The sequence below is a fragment of the Cyrtonyx montezumae genome, unplaced genomic scaffold, assembly GCF_038088225.1.
Source record: "Cyrtonyx montezumae isolate F1298 unplaced genomic scaffold, pur_monq_1.0 scaffold_0, whole genome shotgun sequence".
In the NCBI taxonomy this organism is placed as follows: Eukaryota; Metazoa; Chordata; class Aves; order Galliformes; family Odontophoridae; genus Cyrtonyx; species Cyrtonyx montezumae.
In genome coordinates, this window is record NW_027071824.1 from 1110280 (window position 1) to 1131089 (window position 20810).

Here is a 20810-nt window from a genome sequence, read left to right on the forward strand (position 1 = left end):
GGAAACCCTTTATTCTCAGGTTTTTGAAAAGATTTTCACATTGAATTGAAAAGATTTTCAGCTTTGAATCATTCCAAATAAGAAAATTTTGTAAATTTTGTAAATTGTCTTATTACCCCTAAGGTAGAGGATATTAAAATGTCAAAATAATGACTACTTTGATACACTATTATTATATTTATTTTCTACTTGCACTTTGATACTACTTTGTATCCATTAGTGTGGCACTACCAACAAAGTATTATATTTAATTCCACATTAATACCACTTGTTCTTTTGTTTTATTGATGAGATAAGCTCAACTGCATTAATTTCTTCCACACCATTTCAGTAGAACGCATTTTGACAAGATGCAATAACCAGTCACTGTGCAACTCAGAACAAAAGGGTGACTGCAACCTCTACAGGACATTTCTGCTTAGCAAAGCTCCCGTTTTCCTCTTCACGTATCGCTGGGACTGTTTATTTTGCTAACTCCAGTGACAGTGATGTCTTCACTGGTCAGTGAAAGCATATTGCAACAGAAACGCTGTCCTGAGATTGCACCCCTTTCTCACTCCTCCCCCGCTTCTCTAAATCTGCTAAAGCTCCAAATGCTGTTTTGATTCCTGCAAATGTTTGACCCATATGCCTAAAGATAATTTTGAATAGAGGATTTGGGGCTTTTAAGACTGCATCAGACAACAAATATGCATAATGTCAGCGACCTCAATTTAGCTTCCAAAATAGCACATACAGGACTCCCGGATTAAGGGTACAGAGAACAAGCAAGCTGCTGTTCTGCTGCTTTTCATTTTCAGAGCTTACTTAATTAGAAAGCCATTCTGTAGGGATACAGCATTAAAAGACATATGAGGAGCAAGAATTGTTAAAAGCAGATGGAAGCTCAGTAACGGGGAGAGTAAAATTGAGGAACAGAGCTCAGGAATCAAGTGATTTATAGGCAGCAATTTTTGTTTAATTGGAAACAGGAGGAGTTTCTTATTAAGGACAGTGTTATCTCTTCCACTAAGCAGATTTCTGCTGGGAAGGCAAAGGAGTAAGCACTGCTCAGTTGTCCTGGTGCCACCCACAGACTTGGTCTCTCCATGGTGCTCAGCATGCCAGAGGGGCTGCAGGAGATGGTGACTCGAAGTAAAGCTGATAGGTTTGAGGAGCCCTGGGACAATTTCTAAGAGTGGTATATCTACCTCTGGCATGTAAAAAGAATGGCATAAAGAAGTAGTTGGGAGATGCAGTTTCTTGGGAGGCCGTAAGCAACTAAATCCAGGTCTGGGAAAGCAGACATAGCATCCATGCATGTGCAGAGCTCATTAGAGAGTGCTGAAGAGTTGAAGGATTTTCTTTTTCTACCAGGGGCTATAAAGAAACATGCCACCGGATTAATGTTTGGGCTTAATTGAAGGACAGTATGGATAAATGTGAAACAAAGCTGTACCGGTAGCTGAGGTCTTATCTCAAAAGACGCTGATGCACGGTATCATTAAAGAAAACCTAAGGGCACACAGTAACAGAGACAGCACAGGAAACATGCATTGCACTGGGTAAATGATAGCCTGTGTGGTTTTTACACCGAGTGGAATTCTATTAATGATTCCTGTCCTCAAGCAAGGACATCTCTGTTTCGATGTGTGCTCATCACTACCTTTACAAATAATGGTTACTTTTCAGATCACTGTAGATATGAGTGACACCAACTCGAGGACTTCCTGTCTACTAGCCCTACCCCAAACTCTCTCTCCCAGATGAAGTTCCCCTAGTCCCTCGCACAAGGTCTAACACACCAAGATAATCGTTTCATCCTTTTAAATTCTCAGTGCTATTCCTGAGATCATGGGCAGTTGCTCAGAAGTTTTATTTTTGACTGATGCATTACTGCTACCCCTGGTTTCCCATGTCAGCAGGTCACGTGATCCAGATACTCCAGAAATTGACCCATGAAAGGAATGAAAAAATCAGGATACCACCAGAAGCACTTTGCAAGCTAAGGATCCTAGAAACAGCATACTGTGTTATTTTCCCTTATCCATATGTTCCCTGTTTGACATCCCCTAGCTGCTGCTTCCATGTTTCAGAATTATGTCTTTTCCTATCAAAGCACAGGTGATTTGCTATGCTTTCCCCAATGTACCAGTCCCCATATAAATGAGTCCTTTAACATCTGCTGTCTCAAGGCATTGGATTGTAACCTCAGGGCCTTCATCAATCTGTGTCTCCACCTTTATTAACTGCAACTTCAATTAAACCAGTGGGACTGGGAAGAAACTTGGGACCCGGGCTTCTAGATTTTAACACTCCCGTAATGAAACTCTTATCTTCTTTCTGCATAATAAAGCAACATCTATTCTAAGAGCTAATTAAAAAATAAATGTTTGAGTGATGAGATGTGTATCAGTGGTGCCCAGTTCACATGTGTACCTCTGCTGAAGATTTTTGAGCTGGAGAAGTTCCTCACAGCAAACGCTGAAACTGGTGATGTTTCCTACTGACAGTTGTATTGTTGTTGGTAATTTCAGATCTCTTGGATATTGTTTGAGGAGAGATCTTGTTCTGATGTCTGTGGGAGCCCTTTCTTCACAGTAACCTTGTTTCCTGTTTCTTCAGCAGTAGAGCAGTTTATTCTACTCTATATAACACCCGCTCTGTGCCTTCTAAGTTGTATAGTTGCAATCATTATTCCTTCTGATGAGTATTTAGTGTAATTGTTTCCTTTGGTGGATAAAATGCTTTCTTAAGCTGTCAAGTGTTCTTATGATGACTGTATAATTCTAAGACCTATACATACAATGATGTATTGAGTAAAGGTAATTTGAGCGAATATGTATAATACTTTAGGGCTAGATTCTGCTCTTTCATTATCACAAGAGAAAAGTTAGCTTCAGTGTGATAAGAGAATCTGCTCTGATTCAATGCAATAAATCCAGAAAAATTCCACTGAAGTCTCTTCTATCAACAGACACTGCCCTGCATTTATTGGGGTGGATCCAGGATAAATAACTCCAGTGACACAGCTCAAATGGAGCTTCTTCACCAGTTCTTTTATAAAAAGTGCTACTCCCATTTTGGATACTGTCTTCAAAACAAACAAGTAAGTCCATCCATTGCCTTCTACCAATCATGATACTTTCATTTCCACGATGCCCTGAAGGTATAAGCAGGCAGCAGACTGCCCAACAGCAGAAGAGTAGCAGTATTGCAACTCTCAGCTCAAGAGGCCGTAACAGTCTCTTGGAAACTCCTTTTAAATGACATCTGGAGGTTATAACAGCAACAGTATAGTCCAGAAATACTTCAAATCCCGAGTGGACCAGAGGACATGAGGCTCTCAGAGCTGTGCAGCACCAGAGCAGCTGAGCTGAGTGTCTCCAGGGGGCCCTGGAATCCACAGGGCCACTTACATAATGTGTTCTGCCTAAAAGTGGTGCTGTCCCACACAGTGTGAGGTTGTGGCTATTTTTGAAAGAGAAGAGAGACAAGAAAGGTGCTTGAGGCCTCTTGTGTAAGGGCTCTGGAGCTGATGAAGTATGGTTCTGAAAAAACTGCGGTGAAACCCACCCCACAGTTTTAGGATCTTTGCCTAAACTGAATTGCAAATAGTTTTGAATACAGTTCAACAAGGTAGTTCTCAATCTCTCACATCCACCTTGCTAATAATTATAGCAAAGCCTGTGTCTGACTATTGGCAGGACATCTATAACAGTTCTACCAGTATTGCAAAGAATTCCCTCTGAGCAGAGTGATTTCTTCTCAAACACAACAATGAAATGACAAGAAAATAAATAACCTATTTCTCTGTCTCTCTCTAGTGGCATCCTTGTGCTATTCAATGGAAAAGGAAAAGAGTTATCCCATGATTAAGTCTGGCACCTCTTTTTACTGAGATAGCCTGCTCAGCCCTCCTGCTCAGTCCAAATTCTCAAGCCTGTTTTGAGTTCTGAACACATATAAGGTGTGTTTCTTAAGGTATATACTTGGTATAATTCCCAAGTTATTGATTATTGCCAGGGAATTGCATGGGTTTTTAGAAGCAAGCCATCATTAGCTTAAAAAATAATCTTACTGATAAAGCTTTATACCACACTTTGAAGTTTATCTTGCGCTGACTATACCCGATTGCATTAGAAGGTCTCTGCAGGATGGAACCTTACTGAAAAGTCTGCTTAGAAAATGACTAAGCAGTCAGTCCTTCTGTTAATATCCTGTTAAAATGAATGTTTTTAGACTAGAAAGCAAGAACTATCTGAAAAAAGATCAAAGCCTTAGAAGTTTCTTTGAAAATCTTTTCAAGTAGTTGCAGCTCTGTAATCCTTTGTAACAACAAAAGCTATTCCAGAATGTTTCCTAACTCACTCACTCACTCACAACATGAATCTGGCTTCCTCTTTACTATTAGAGACCTACATCTCCCCAAACGATGAGCCAATTTAGCAACTGACTCGTTATTTTCTAATGTACCCTAATGAAGAAAAAAATATATATTTAGAATCTAAAACTGAGGTATCAAACACACAAAAATATATGCAGTTAAAGGTGCATGTGATAGTTATATTAGGCAAACGCTGAGACATATTCCTACAATTTATCACAATGTCTTCAGTTCCACTAATGTCCTCCCACTTGCTTTAAAATTAGACAGTAAGGCGACTGTCAAACAAGTCTTGGTATCATTTCTGATCGTGAGCTACTACTGATCACTGTCTTTCATCTTCAAATAGGGCTGCATCAAGGCAAGAAAGAACTGTAGCATTACAAGCTAAGATTTTCTTTGGAGGGAATAGTGTTTAACTGTCGTTTTAGCAAAGCAGCCTGTTCTTCTGCTCTACCACCCACATACCTATATGTGTACCAATGAAAGGAAAACTTCCTTTGACATGGAAAACACTTTTTAATAGAAAATTACCAGAAGACAAGCAGGGGTTAAGTGGACAAATGACTGAATGATAAGTGTATGCTTCCCTACTTAGCTATGTCTTAATCCATATGGAACATATTTTCAGAAAACAAATTAGCATTAGCTGATTTTGAAAATTTAGATTATTCAGGTGCTCTAATTTTTTAAAACTCTTAAACTACTGTGCTAGAATTGAAGTTTAAAAATGCTCTCTGCTACCCAGAGCTTGAGGCAAGTGTTGATCAAGCAAATAATAAATCTCAGTATTTCTAGTTTGATGAAAACACAGTCTTCATCACCTTTCTTAAGTGCTCAAGCAGCAGCCTAACCAAGACAGAGAGCTCAGCTGTTCATGTCTGGGATGAAGGCGACTTTGGAAAGGCAACAACACTGAAGTACAAGAGCATATTTTTATCCCACCTCTGAGTTTTCTATTGACTTCTGCAACTCTGCTTCACAGATAGGGTCAGGTGACTTTTTATTTTTATTCATTTTTTTCATAGGTTGTCAAAATGATCAGTTTGGATCAGATAATCCACAGTTAACTGAACTTTTTTTTAACTGCAGTCCATGTTTTTAATCATCTCAGAATGAATTGCTGTAATACTGTCAGGTTTTTTGTTAGTGAACCTTGGCTCAAGTGTGTGCCTAGCAGGAGTTTAACACTGAAGCCAGAGCTACTGTCCTTCACTTTTCATCTTCCAGAAAATAATGGTTCAGTATTTTGGCCTTTGTGCTTCCAAGAGAGAAATGTAGGGAAAGTTTTGAGACTGAGTTTAACAATGACAAGAAGTTGTGACTTGACCCACATTTGTTATATAATGAACATTAAACCTGGATGTACCACTGCAACTAAGAATACAAAGTCTGATGTTGTGATGGCTACTCTGTGTCCCTGTTTTCCTTTTACCTTCACATTACCTTCTACTTCTATCACATTTTCATTCAGATATCCACCACTTTCTTTGTTTTGTGCTGTATTACAAAACACTTGTTTTTTCACTTGAGATGCAAACTTGGTATGGAATTTTAACTACCACTCTTACAGCTTAACATAAGAACAGCACTGCCCAAAGGTTCAACCTCATTAAAAATAGCCTGAAGGTTTTTACTTCCTGACAATACAGTGAAATTAAAAGGAAAAAAAAACCCCTCTTCTTGTCTGCACTGCTATTACTGGCTTACAGAATGCTGTGCAAAGGGAGGTTAATGGAACCATCCTCATGATTAAGTTCAAGGGATTAATGTTTCAGTTCAGTTGTTTTTTATTGAAAGTTTTTTTTTCAAAGGTCATATTAATACTGACTATTGCAAAGTGAAGCAACTCTCTAATTACCCATCAAATTCAAATGAACCATGCGGGAAACTTCAGTTCAGTGATGTTTAGCAAGCATCCTTCAATGCAAAATATGACATATAAGGTAACACATAACGCCAGAAAAACAACAAAAAGCTTGTCCTACTGCTGTGCAGAGTAGCTTGAACTCACAACTGTTAAAGGGCAAAGACAAAGTTTACTTATGTTTAGGAGGAGGCAGAGATTGACTTTGATGGGCTTTAGATCTACACTACTAGTAAACATTAAAGCACAGGCAAAATCTAACCTGGTCAAATGAAAGAAACACCCGCACTAAATGCATGAAGTGCAAACTCCTTCCCAAACAGAGATCTGAAGTGAATATGACTCACAAAGAAGCGTTGCAGATGATGAGTTAAGCCCGGCTTCCTTACTGAAGGGGTTCAGAGGTTTGGGATTTTCAACTACCTTGTCTTAGCAACTGAAGGAAACCACAGAGCATGAATGTGTCTGGGAAACAGGACTAGGACACTTCAGCAGTCAAAGTAGAGACAACAAACTTACAAATTCTTCCACGGAGAAGGTCAGGTGCTATTGTCACATCCAGACCTGCCCAGTTTTTACTCTGCGTACAACCTGTTACGGGTTTCTGTTGAGACCTGAGCTCCATGAAGTAGGGAAACCTGAGGGTGTTTTGCCCCTCTTTAAGCTTAGTATGGCTGGAAGACTACCAGCCCCAGAATTATGCTTATGCAACCAGCAGAGCTCCTGAGGTCAGCTCTTCCCAAGCATGATGGAGTATGTTCATGGAGCTATGCTAATAGAAAACAAGCAAATCATAAACTTAAACAAGCATTTGCATGTTTGCTCTATGGTATATTTTACACCTTGAAGTGAAATTGGGCATCTTAAAGTCACCTTGAACAGATCTATCAGTAATACTTGCCAGTAGCACAATTTGTTTTGTTTTGGTTTTGTTGGTCAGACCTACTGCCAGAAAAATGAATAGACAAATTCCCTGAAAGGTACAGCTAGCAGAGACAGGCAAAATAAGCAATACTACGATTCACTAACACCAAACAGTGTTATCTTCACACTGATAACAGCTTGCTTTATTAAAAGAATGGGGCTGAAGAGGGACAGACTATGCTTAATTAGAAAAAATATTTCTTTAGAACACAAAGTGAAGCTACAGGTGTGAGAAGGACACAGAGTGCTTTCTGTTCATGATGTCCTATCCTGTATAGAAAGATTAAGGCCCAGGCAGTCAAGGACAGCATGATATCCCCCAAGAAGAGAGAGCAGCCTCACAAAGGTGGATGAAGTATCAGCAAAGACAGGAATCAGTTCCTTTGGTATCTCTCCTCCCCACAGATCTCAGCGTGTGGAGGCTGCACACTCCTACAAGCAAGAGTGGGTTTTTCTATTGACATCAGTGGATTTGGTCCCTGGGCTCTCTTTCTGAAGTTAACACAGTTCATCCAAGTGTAGTTCACCAGAGGGTCAAGCCTGAACTGAGATGAATCTATGTAACTTCACTAAGCCCTTTGCTTTTTTTTCCACTGAGATTCCATCAAAATGTATAACATGACCTCCTCAGAGCTCTGGTTTGTTTTTAATCTAATTTCATTTGTGTGTATCACTATTGGTAGCTTCTATCTTGTACAAGTTTCGTACTGTGCAAAACCTAATTTAAGAAGAAAAATTGGCAGAAGAGGCATCCCTTTTTCCATTAGAAGTACTTATCTTTTTAATGCTCTCTCTGTGCTTTATTACTGCTACAAAACTTGATATCTTCCAAAGGCATTACAAAGTTCTCAAGAGGTCTTATAATTTTACCATGTGTTCTGCGATGCCAACTCAGATCACAGTCTTGTTGAAGATAAGTTTAATGAACACTGGAAAAATACAGGCCCCTCATGATAAGTGGCCGAGCTATTTGAGGCAGCAACAGTATACTCTGAAAACAATGACTGCTCGGGTTAAAGCTTTCCTTAAAATATGTGTGGAGTACACATTTTTACTGAGGATAGCAGAGACTTATCTTGAATGTTGGGAGTTTTCCAAATGGTGGTAGGCAAGGATCAGAGTTGCATGAGATTATTAACTTGCAAAAAACCCCTTTTAGAGCGATGACTTTTTTAATACCAGCTTTTCACCATTTAATATGAACGTATTTAGAACCACAGAAATAAGACAAGTATTAGATTTAGTAACAGTGATTGGAAAATTAATTCAACTGCAAATACGTAACAGTAATAAGATTATTCTGAGTTAGCTGCAGAAAAATTCCTAAAAAATTCTTATCACTTACGTTATTTAAACTTTCTTACATATCAATTAGTTTGAAATAATAAGTCTTTAGGCTATCCACTAATTGCAGTACTGTAGACACAATCTGTATTTAAAATTATGCAGTGGAAATTAAGCCAAAGCACCAAGCAGCCTTGGCTAACAAAAACGTTTTCCTCAGCCCTTCGGATAAAGAAGGAGAGATAATGGGGGCACTGAATTCACAGGAGAACACTTTCTCAGTTTACTATTCTCTGCTTGTCACATGTTAACACAGAATACCAAAGCCACAAGCTGCTATCCACGTGTTTAATTTGCAGTGTTGCATTTTCAGAGTACTCATTTTCTGATCATACGGCGTGACTGTTTTCAGACAAAAGAGAAAAGAACTTCAGTGATTAATGCAAAGGAAGGACAGCAACACATATAACCTGAAGAACAGCTGATTAAGAAGATTCTGCCACAGGATCATTAACGAGTGCAAGGTAAATGTGGATGGGAGATTGAAGTGGTTTAGTTATTTTCTTAGAAGACAGGGAAGCTGATTGCAGAGGAGCATCTAGCCTATACATCACCATTTTTGGTTTCTACCTGCTGCTATGGCTCCAGGCTCTTAAGAAAAGTTTCGAAGTACTCTTTTAAGTCTTGCTATCTTTGCAGAATTGATCTCAGGAGATCAGAAGTTCCCTTGTCTGCTTTCATTTTACTTCACTGATATGCCGAAACTCCAGTTTGGCATTTGTGTCGTTAGGGCTGGTTTATGCTGGCACCTGTCAGAGGCACACAGCATGGACTGCTGCATCAGTCACAGCTGCTGAACGCAGCAATGATGGGAAGAGGAATTCTTTTGAAAACATAGCTAGTAATTGACAGGTGTTCTTCTCTGAATCCTCTATGCCTTCAGTACCAATGAGGAGTCAAGGAGAACATTCAAGTGACTAAAACAGCTAATGGGAACTATGTCTCCCACCACAGAAATTAGAAGCAAGGAGCTGTAATGTTCTGTGTTGAAAGGTATGTCTGATGGAGGTACTCAGGAAGTGTATCTCAGATTGACACTTCTTTAAAGTCAGACAAACTGAAACAGGTTGCTGTCTCTGCATGCTACACCGGCAGCTACCGAGCTTTCACCTCACTGCCCCCTGTATCCTATACTTAATTTTACTTAATAAGAAAAGGCAGAGCACTGAGCTTTCTGTGTGTAATATAAACTCATTATGTTTGGAAAGTAGTGATTTACACTTCTGTGCATGAAAAGAAGACAATCCCTTTGATTGATCAGCCCATGCACTGTGAGATTTCCTACTGTCAGTAACCTGCACTTAGTATGTAACTGTTAAAAGACACTCTAAGATCTTCCCTACTGTATGCATGCTCATTAAAAAACTGTTCCTAGATCCACACTAAATGGCTATAGGAGGGAAACAAAGGTGAATACCGCATGCTCTTATGGCATGTGTGTATGCTTGTCTGTTTGCATATCCTTACTAAGCATGAGTGAGAAGCAACAGCATCTGGTAATTTTTAAGTAAATCAAAATAATGTCTTTGTTGGCATAAACAGGGATTTTCTGTAACAATTTACTGATGTATTCACACTAGACACAGTTTGCTCAGGTAGGACAGGTAAATAAAAGGTCTTGGAGTGATACTTATCAAAGATACTACCTTTTTTTTCTGATCTCCAGAGTACTCTAAGAGAGAGACCTGCAGAAAGCCTCTGGGTGCTGACAGAACTGAACATGAACATGGACATGGTGGGGGCCTAAAACAGACGATCAAACCAGGGAGAGTGGGTGGTGAAGTTTACTAATGCAGAAAACTTTTGGAAGTGAAATACAGCAGGGCACAGGATGCTCAAAATGCAGGGAGCATTCATATTTACATTTGTATTCTCTACTTTACTCGTGTTTGTATGAGAATACAGACATCTAGTTCACATAAAAGACCTCCGAGCAAGCTTATTGCTTTTCCGTATTAGAGCAATTTCTGCATCTGACAATAGAGATGATCTTGGCCTGAAACAAATCCTCAAACATGGCTTATATCACTGAACTGAATCTACTTCTGAGGAAGTAGCAGCCATTAAGGGGCCACTGATATTACATGAAATTAACTCCAGACTTAAAAAAAAATCACTTATAGAGTATAAAATCTAAATACTAATTTAAAAACTTGAATTAATTTTCAACCAATTAGTATTTTCAAGTGTGACCCCCCAGCAGTGTCTGTCTGAATACAGACTGGAATGAAGGGTATTCCAGGTCAAGAGGAGACATAAACACTGCCATGGAATTAGAGAGTAGTTACTGCAGAATTTATTCCATTCTGCCACGGACAGAGTAAGTCCCTGCTCGGAATTACAATGATTCTTTGAGAGAAACTGACAGTGTATTATCATTCCCAGGAGCTTCTGTAATTCACAAGTAACTTAGCATTGCACAGACTTGTACGTCTATCATGCCTCAAACTCAGCAGCGTTACAGCATCAGTGTAAGGTGTATTACTGAAAGAACAGGGAAAGATTTAATTGCTGCCAAGGCCATCAGTCCTATCAGGAATACTAACGTCTGAAACCAGTTAAGAGCTCTGAAAGCTGAAACTTCAGAATTTTCAGCAGAAAGGACCATTCTATGATCAGTAATATGACATGGAGATCCCAATGACCTACATAACACCCTGAAGAATAAAGCTCTGAGCCAAACAGGTACTACTAAATATCCTAATATTAAATAATCTCAAGAAGAAACTCAGAAGACAATCTGTATATATACTAATAGTTTCTAGAAATACTAACCTGCAGTATCAGCAGTTGATGGAACAATTTGCCTTACGTGCTCCAAGCTCTACATTTTATTTAGGCATGAACACCCCCTTCCTGAATGTAAAGATGTCAGAATGTGAGCTGTCACATGCAACATCATTACCATAGGACATACAGTAATTAAACATGGAGACTGACATTGCACCATGCAGAATTCTAGTTGTATGTAACAGCTATTGTAAGACTTACAAAAATCCAGATCTGCAAAAGATGTCAGCTTGATTCTGGACAGCACCTACACACAGGGCTGAAGCCTACTGAAAAGCTCTACTATGCACTTAAGGCTTTGTCTGAAAGAGCTCAAAGGATGAGAAAAGTGTAGCAGTAAATGTTAGACCTTACTTCTCAGAACTCGTGGGCCATTCCTTCCTGGTCAAAATGTCCAGCTGGACCAGCTATTTTGCATGGAATAAAAAGAGATGCATCTTCAGACCAGACTTTTAAGTCCACATTCTCTTATTCTGTCTCAACTTCTTTATTTTTTTTAAGTTTCAGCTGTTGGCACAGATAAATCACTATTAACTAAATGAAAGTTACTGCAATAGATAACCAGTATTTACTAGTGGATTCTGACAGGTCCTGAATGAAGCTCTGAATGTAGGTAAGCTCTCTAGACTTCAGCACAACTACAATAATGACTTAAAAGGATTGGATACCTCTCCTGCATATGTTCTGAGGTGATTCCTTCTGTTCGGCCTGAAGCCAGTTGTGTCTCATATGGGAGAGAGACCTTGATGGCCTGCACAAAAGCTTGACTTTTCCCTTCTGCGCGGCCCAACCTCCTCCTATTCAGCTGCTTCAGAGTATTCAAAATACCTTGCTCTGTGATTACTCCAGTTCTCACTGGGGCAGAAAGGAGTGGAAGAAAAAAAAAAGCCAACAACATTTTTCCATCCTCATATTTCCTTTGGAGCAAGTGGAACTGTGGGGTGATGGATGGATCAGATGAGGAGTCCTAGGTGGTTATTTGATGCCACCAAATGTTCTTATCTTAGGTCTGATTTGCTTCTAACTGTGCAGGAGCAATTGAATTGCCCATTCCCTGCCATCCTCTCAAGATATCCTGATTTGACCCAAGCAGGGGATATGAAGTTGGCAGCATACTGTTTACAATATAAGTGATGTATGACAAGAATAGAGGTAAACACTTCCGTACTTTTCAGTGTGCACTGAGTTGTTTCAGTGCAGATGAGATCTATTCCTATCCTCCTGCTTCTCAGGAAAGGAAGTCAGAGCATCCCTGAGGAAGAGAAATCGGTATTCTCATGTCACCTAAACACAAACAACAAAAAAAATTCTAGTTCTTTGGTGAACAATTGCCAATTTTGCCATCTCAAAAAAGTAACTCTTTTGAATATTGGCAAGGTGCAGACACATTCATTATGGCCTCTACTTTCTATTGTCACAGTTACTTTGTTCAGGAAACATACACTTTTAGTTGCCTTGTCTGTATCCAAGAGGAAAACAACATTCATCCAATCAGGGCCCCACCTATCAGCTCTAATCTTTGACCTTACCACAGCATGAGAACTAAGCAATATGTACAATCAACTGCACTCTTTTTAAACTGTTTGAAATTATCTTTTTCTTCATAGCAGAAACATCAAAATAAATCATAAATATATAATGATCTATATAGGTACGTGAAGAGTATATTAGTGTCCATCTGGGCAGAAACAGGTAATCCATGGGGAAAAAAAAGCCTGAGAAATCAAGTTATGGTATCGGTACCACACTGACTGGAGGAGTAGTCCCAAAACCTGAGCCTTGTTTGTCACTGAGAAGGACTATGAATTACAAAACAACTACTAAAACATTGTATGGGACAGTTAAAAGGCACACAAGGACGTTCCCTGGCAGGGATGAGCCGCAGTGCTCTTGAGAAGGCTCCTTTTACTCCTGCACATGTCTGAGTTGAGAAAGGGGACACTGAAAAGCAAACAATTCCTGCTTGGCATGTAATCAAAACCTTTCTTATCCAGCTAACTGCAGCAGAACAGTAGGTTCTATTACCAAGCACAGTCTTCACTGAGAATCTGTGGTGGCTTTCTCCTCACAGGGAAGGAGAGTGTATCAAAGCATCCCAGAAAGCTGCAGTAGAAGGAGAATTATTAAATATAAATAAAAGACAAGAAGGATTCACTGATTCAGTAACAAAGGCATGTGGTTCATTGCTGTTCCCTAGTCAGGGAAAACTCAAGACCTCCTGCCATGAACACAGAGGCTTCATAATCATGTCCCCTGACAGCAGATATCCCTGAAATACTACTTCATTCTATTAGCATGTTCTAATCATTTGTCCTTCTGTAAGGGACTTTCATCTTTTCCCCTAGCTTTGATTGCCTTTCCCCTGTTGTCTTCTGTTCCCTTCCTCCTACCTTAAAGGCTCACTCTCCTACCTCTAAATTTTTACCTTAGGCTCCGCTAATCCTGCTTTACTGATTTCGTTCTTTTTCCCCCAAATTTTCCTTCCTGCCCCGATGCCCCGGTTAATCTTGTCTTTCACTATCCCATACTGTGGTGTCCCAGGTGACAAGTACTAAATTTATCTGTTTGGTAAGCTTAATCTTGAGAGGTGTCCAGAATTCCTGGACATCCTTCCTCTTTCTCACCCTCTACATGTAGATGCTCTCAATTCCCACTCCTGTAATATCCCCTAACATCAATCTTCTTTACCTCTTCAGAGACATTTAATAGTGCCTGTTTCTCTGATATGTGAGTACTGCAGCTACTGTGAGCAGAGAACAGAGGATATTCTGATGATCCAAAGGGCTGTAGAAAGAGAGCTTGTATAATCATGCTGCTACACACAGCCCCTGACCACTGCACTGAGGTGGGGCAAAAGCGGCAATAAATAAAGCAGGCAGGCAGACAATGGGGTGGGGGGTATGGTTTGAAGAAGCCACAAATTGCTTTCCCGATATAAAAAGAATGTAATGGCCAGTGGCAGCATATGTTATGCAGCTAGCAGATAATAATCAGGACTGTAATTGCTCAAAGACTTCAGAGGAACCAACAGGCAGTAAATTGTGGACGCTCCTGACTCAAAGTTTTGACATGTAAAATGAAAACAACATTAGCATTACTAGATAAAAAGGGGAATGTTTCACTCACTTTCACTATAGTCTCATATTCCATTTCTACTTCTGTTTTTCCTCTACTTCTTGTTCTTCTATGCTCTTTAAAACAAAACCAAGGATCATTTCAATTTGATGTGATTAACAATTGCTCTAAGCTGAAATTACATAATTTTGTTCATTACAGTAAAATAACAACTCTTGAATCTATGTATTTAATGAAAAACAAAAGATTACTTCATGCTTCCGTGTGCGGGCTCATTAATATTTGACTAGGTAGTAGGAATGTGTTAGTCAGAGAAATCACTGTTTATCACAACCTGTCACTCCATACTGGCAGATGATAATATTTCAGCAGTGTTACGTGGGAGATCTGCTAAGTTGCAGCTCAGGCACATCACAGGAAATGACTTCTTTTTTTTTCTTTTTTTCTGTGAGGGGATAAGAATCTCTGCAGTTAAAAAAAAACAAAAACAGGCGTCTCCTATGCTCCCTGAAGTCTGTGCTTGAAGACATACCTCCATACACTGCTGCAGGAGGGCTTCAGATTGCAATCATGACTAATGCCATGGACTCCGTGAAGTCTGCGTGGTAAACCTTTAATGGCAACCACAAGTGCCTATGAGAGCGGTGCAGACTTACAGCAGCCAGCTGATTCCCTCTGACCCAGTCCTGCTGCAGTGCCCCTGCATGACGAGGTGTGGATGTGTTGCTGCTGGTGATGACACTACTGTGCCTTTGTTCTGACTCGGCATTTCTCTCTGAAACTTCTGTTGGACAGTTTCAAAGAGAGGCAGGATTTTCAGGCTGTCCCATCAGCCTGGAATATCCCAAAATGCTGCAGGCAGCTGCATGCTACTCAGAGCTGACTCACTGGGATGAGTGCGCCTCATCACCTACCACTCTGTGCACCCTTGAAGAGCTCTAAGGTGTGGATTAGGAAAGCCCTGAAGGTATTCCAACATCACACAAAAAGACCCATCATTTTTAGCTTGTAGTTACTAGAAGAGGGCTACAAAAATATAGCCCAGAGCTTAGACTAAGGGTGACATTTTGGTTCTTGCTAAGTGTAGCCTTCACACAAAGTTACTGTGCCATTTTCATGTGGCTGCAGTATGCTTTATTCTCTGTTGTGTTAAATAATGTGGTCACTGTCTCGTTTTACTCTATAATAAGAGTGATTTCAGTGTTCAGTGACTTACTGCTTCATAGCCATAGCAATGAATGTGTCTATTGCTGAACTCGGTTCTGTTCGTAGAAGTTAAATCATGGCTCTTACGATATAGTTAGTGCCACTACAATCTTGACATTTTGCACCTCGTGTACTTTATACCCTAATATGTATTCAAAGTAATACCACAAATACCTATTGTATATTCAAGAGCCAGAGCTGTAATGGTATCAAATGTGATATGGTGATACTAGGTGAGAATCAGCACTGAAGTTCCAGGACCTGGAACAATCGCATGCAAGTTCACTGAGGTCAACTTTATTTTGCCTTAGCTGTTGGCTGTCACGCTTGCTACAAATGAAATTGCAAATTGAAACCTTTAAAAAGAAACAGAAACAAACAATAGCACAAAACAAAATTATCTGCTTCAATAGTTAACATTAAAATAGCTTAATAACCAAAATAATACGTTTTCCATTTGCCACAAAACATTTCCTCTCAAAGCAACTCTTTAAAAGCTGAATACAATTGTGGAGCCACCTCCTTGGGAATGGGTAAGGAAGCACAAAATACATTTGAGCACCATGTCCTCTTTCTACATTCATGCAAATTTTTAAATGCCTTATCACTGAGTCACAATGGCAGGCAAAAGAAAAGGAGTTAGTTAACAGTGTGGCTGGATTTGGTTGAAATTCTTAGTAAAGGAACTTATGCCACCATTTTATACTCTGTTGCAACGAATGAAATAAACTCATTTATTTTCTCCTTGAACTCTTTCTCACCTTGGTACCAGTGGGCTGTAAAACTGCATTAGCACTGACACAAATGGTGTTAAAAGATATGTGTTGGGTATAAGATGTTCAGGCAATGGGTGCCAGTGGCTGTGGTAGCTTGCACCGTTCTGACATGCAAAATGAATCTGAAGTATTGGCTGAGGAAGCAGAAAGTGACCATTTGTAGCAGAAAACAATGTAGCAGCAAGAAGGTGAAATGTAAAGTGGAAAAAGAAAGCTTGTTTCCTACAGCTTCTGATCAGTTCTCCTGATGCACTTTATGTTCCCGTCATCTCTGCACTCCGTTGGCTTTGTGCTCCCACTGACACACAGATCAGAGGAAGCGTGCTACTTTAAACTGGCACTTTTTCAAAATGACACCCATGTTTGCAGCACACAAACACTGTGTTACTGCGGATGTTGGTGTGGTTCTTTCAGTGAAGCTCATAACTGCTCAAGCCTCATTAAGATTGGACTAGAAATTCCCTTCAAACCGATCTTGGAAAACGCTAGTGAGAACCCTCTCACTGAATTCCTTTGTGCAGTATTACTGCTTTTTCTTACTTTTGGCACCAGTCTTAGCCAGCCTGCCTGCAAAGGAAACGTCTGTGTGAAAATGTGTCCACTCTGCATGCAGGTGGGTACTGCTCTGTACTGGTTAGTGCTCACACACGAGGACTCGGGTGTGCAAAGGAGGCACACATTTGTAATGGTACAGATGTTACCTACCTGGAGGATGAACATCAGGCTCAAAACAAGTAAACATTAACAAAAATAATAATAATAATAATAATCCAGAAAAGATAACAATTCTACAAAAGCAAACTGAGAATTTTCCCCTTCATTCTTCAGCAAGTACTCAAAACACAGTCCACTGAATTTAACAGAGATATCTGGATAGCATGAATTCCACAGTGATGGGAAATTACAAGGTTACAAGATACAACTCTTCAGCTGTAAGCAGGGTACAAACCACTCAAATCCAGTACTGTACTAACAATATAGTCTGTGCACTTGCACCATTAGGATTTTCCCAATCCAAATGACGTTAGTGTAGCAGACGTATATTATATATTACACACACATATTTACCACAGGGTGCTCACTAGTTTTGGAGATCCAGGCATTGTCTTGCAGCATAAGAAAAAGAAAATCAGAAAGAAACACAGGGATTAAAATGAACACTGTTTTCTATTCTGAAGGTCACAACTGTAGTTGTTACAATCACATGATCTTTAAAATCCCCAGCAACTTCTTGATTCTCGAGCACGTAATATTGTTCGGAATGCACACTGTGCTAAGCAGCCTTGTGTGAAATCTCTAATGTATGGATAATAAAATGTAGGAAAATATATATACTTTTCCAAATCATAACTATAGGCAGCCAAACATCTGTAGCTTTTATTAGAAGCGAGACAACAGACACACATGGGAACACCACTAATGACGGGAAAGTGTTGAAACATTATCTGCTATTCAGTGTCTACCGACGGCTGGTTTCCAAGTAGTTTTCTGGGGACACCTTCTAAAGCAGAAAGTCAAGGTACCATTCAGTACAGATTTAAGCTTTTAATACACTGATGTTGAATATGTGATTTCTCTGATAGTTCTGAATGTGTCCTCACTTGTGCAAATGGCCACAGGAAAGGGTGCACTTTTTACTTTCTGGTTTCTAAGGTTCCATGAAGAGCTGTGGTGTGTTCTCATTTATTGTCACATTATTATAAAGAATGAATGCCACAATTAGTCCATTCTTGCTTATACACAGAAAGGTGGCTCAGAATCTGATTATTCACTGCAATAAATTGTTCTGACATAATACCTTAAATGGAATGTTGGCAACGTGACTGTATTTTTTGCAATTATCTTTTGCAAACACTAAAAATTATGATCAAGAAAAGTATATTATGACAGGAATAATGAAAAGGGAACACTGCTTATCCACAGGGGCTGCTTCAGAGCACATAATTTAATTCTATAAATAATTCACACCCCTCTCAGTTGTTCTGCAACTTACATGGGTTCCTGCTGGCTCAGCCTTTGGCATACACTTAAGTTGTTTTCAGATACCACAGCAGCAAAATTCACCACATTAAAGGGAGAAGAAAAGATTTTGAAAAGTTGCAAGGCAAATGGAAAAGTTTTAAAGTCATGGTGCAATCCAAGGGACTTGAGATTTTCAGATATAGACCCTCCATGCCTGGCTCCTTCTTTTTCTGCACTGTAACACTCCTACCAAGGGCTCAGCTGGCTAAAGGATTCCACTTCACTGGTGGTAACTGGGGGAACATCTTCCTGCTGAAACTCTGGGCAGCTAAGAAAGCACTGGCCACTAAACTGAGGAAAAAAGGAGCCATATGGATGACAGTACACACTGTCCAGTATTTAATCAATGGAGCAAGCAAAACGTCCTGGATTTCATGGAGGCTCTGGCTTAAGTTATTATTAAGCCACGACTCCCTTTCAAAACTTGTTTGCAGCTGTGTTGTCTACTGCAGAGTTCACCTTCAAAATAATATGCCAGATGTTTTTCAGTAAGTGTTCTTTATATAGGTATCTACAAACATTAGACTGAATTGCAAAAACAAAACAAAAAAGGAAAGGAAAGGATAGAGGGCATGCTTTCCCATGGATGTAATCTACAGCAGGGTTGCACAAACAGACATTTAGGACAAAATCTATCTCATGGCAACATGGAAACAGTACAAAAAACATTCAAGGTATCAACCTGTTGTCATATTTACTAAGTTCTGAAGTCTGACTGTATTCCCATCTTCTTTGGATCAGAAAAGATCCTCTGCACCTTCTACCACAAACACAGTGCACACGTAGAGTTCTCATTAATTGATCTGAGACTGTGAATTAGACAGAGGAAGAAATGCAGGGGGAAGAGAATGGCTCTGGGTTTGATCTCAGAGAAGGGGTAAAGAAATTTCAGATTAATTATTCCGTGTGGCTGTGAAAAACCACTATTTAACAGCAGTGTGAGTGAAACCAATCACTATGCAATTTCACACCCAAGTTACACACACGTAATGCAACTGCAGCAAGAACAGTCTTCACATGCACTATTTCTCTTCCTGGGCAAAAGTACCTTTCCATTCATGCTTATGATCGATTACTTTAGTTATATTAATGATAGTAAAAAAAACCCAAAAACAACAATAAACAAACAAACAAAAAAAACCCCATACAACTGCTTCTATAAAACAGCTCCATAAATGCCAAAATATTGTCAGAATATATATTTTTCAGCTGAAAAAAAAATAAAAATCCCTAACCTCAATACAAGATCCAGGTAGAGCACAACTGAAATTCAGTATGTAAAAATCATTATGTCTATCACCTTTACCAGACATAGAACAACATTCATTAGTGTGCAGACTGGACAAAGATCAAGAGATTAAGATTTATGTCTCAGAGACATATTTCCATTCATATAAGAAATGACAGTAAGATACAAAAATCCAACTCAGGGCTCTTTCCTCCAGAGTTCATGTTTCTCTGGTCAAGCATGAGCAGTCAACATGGCATGCTAACGAGGCCAACAAGATTCTGTGAATGTCTCAGTGGATGATTTTAATTGAAAGTCTCAAATACACACTCAATTAGGACATGAAGTCAATGTGAATTTTGCTATGGATAGCAGTCAGAGCACACTGAATGTCACTCCTCACTCTACCGATGTAATTGGCCATTTGCCTTAGTTTGAGAGGTAGTCAGACAACACCGTAAATCAACTACTCTTCACAAATTACCTCAAGGGAGCTGGTGTTACTATTGCTAATCCAGAAGAGCAGGTTGGCAAAGGATTATTTTAGTGTTTATCAGCAGTTATGAAAAAATGCATTCCAATCTGGTCAATTACAGGGCATGAGAGTAGCAAAAAAGACTGAGATTCCCATTAGGAATGGGCTAAACAAAGAAAAGGAAGAAAGAATACATTTTATTTTTACTAGGAAGAGTAGAGCTACATAGCACCCTAATCTGGAACTACATGACCGATGGTTAAGCATGTTGCTGGTTAAGCAACAGCTAACCTAGTTATTTCTGTAAGAACAGAGACTGACACAGTGTTCTGTAATGGTCTTCCCTATGTCCTTGTAGCAAACAGGTCAAAGAGAGTAAAGCCCAAAAGCTTTTAGAGAAATAGACTCATTGGCCCCGTTTAGCAAATGTAACTCCGTATTTGTCTGTTCTTAAATGTAATGTATTAATACGTTGGATTTTATATGTAAATAATCACTGAGATGTAAAAGACCAAGCCCTCTGCTCTTGATGGTGAAGCAGACATTCCTATTTCATAAAGGATTATCAAATTTGGAAGATTCTGAACTAAAGAAAATTCTCCTGTACTGAAACAGCATTCTGAATCACATCAGTACACATCCAAACTAATTCCAGTCTCTGCAATGGTTAGAAGCAAATGCCGGTGAAACTGAGATCAGCATCAAGTGAAAGGATGCCCCAATATGATTTAATGCCT

General features: G+C 39.5%; 1 protein-coding gene across 4 annotated transcripts in view; it reads right to left on the reverse strand.

Annotated features, from left to right (window-relative positions):
• The window catches only part of PLCB1 (phospholipase C beta 1), a 367244-nt gene that overhangs the window by 6647 nt on the left and 339787 nt on the right, over nt 1–20810 (reverse strand). For 2 of the 4 annotated variants that reach the window (XM_065740515.1, XM_065739696.1), the window contains exon 32: nt 14418–14482. The exons of the other annotated variants lie outside the window; for them this stretch is intronic. In XM_065740515.1, coding sequence (XP_065596587.1) covers nt 14444–14482 — 39 coding nt within the window. In that variant the 3' untranslated portion in view covers nt 14418–14443. The remainder of the gene's footprint in view (nt 1–14417; nt 14483–20810) is intronic. 4 annotated transcript variants of the gene reach the window in all.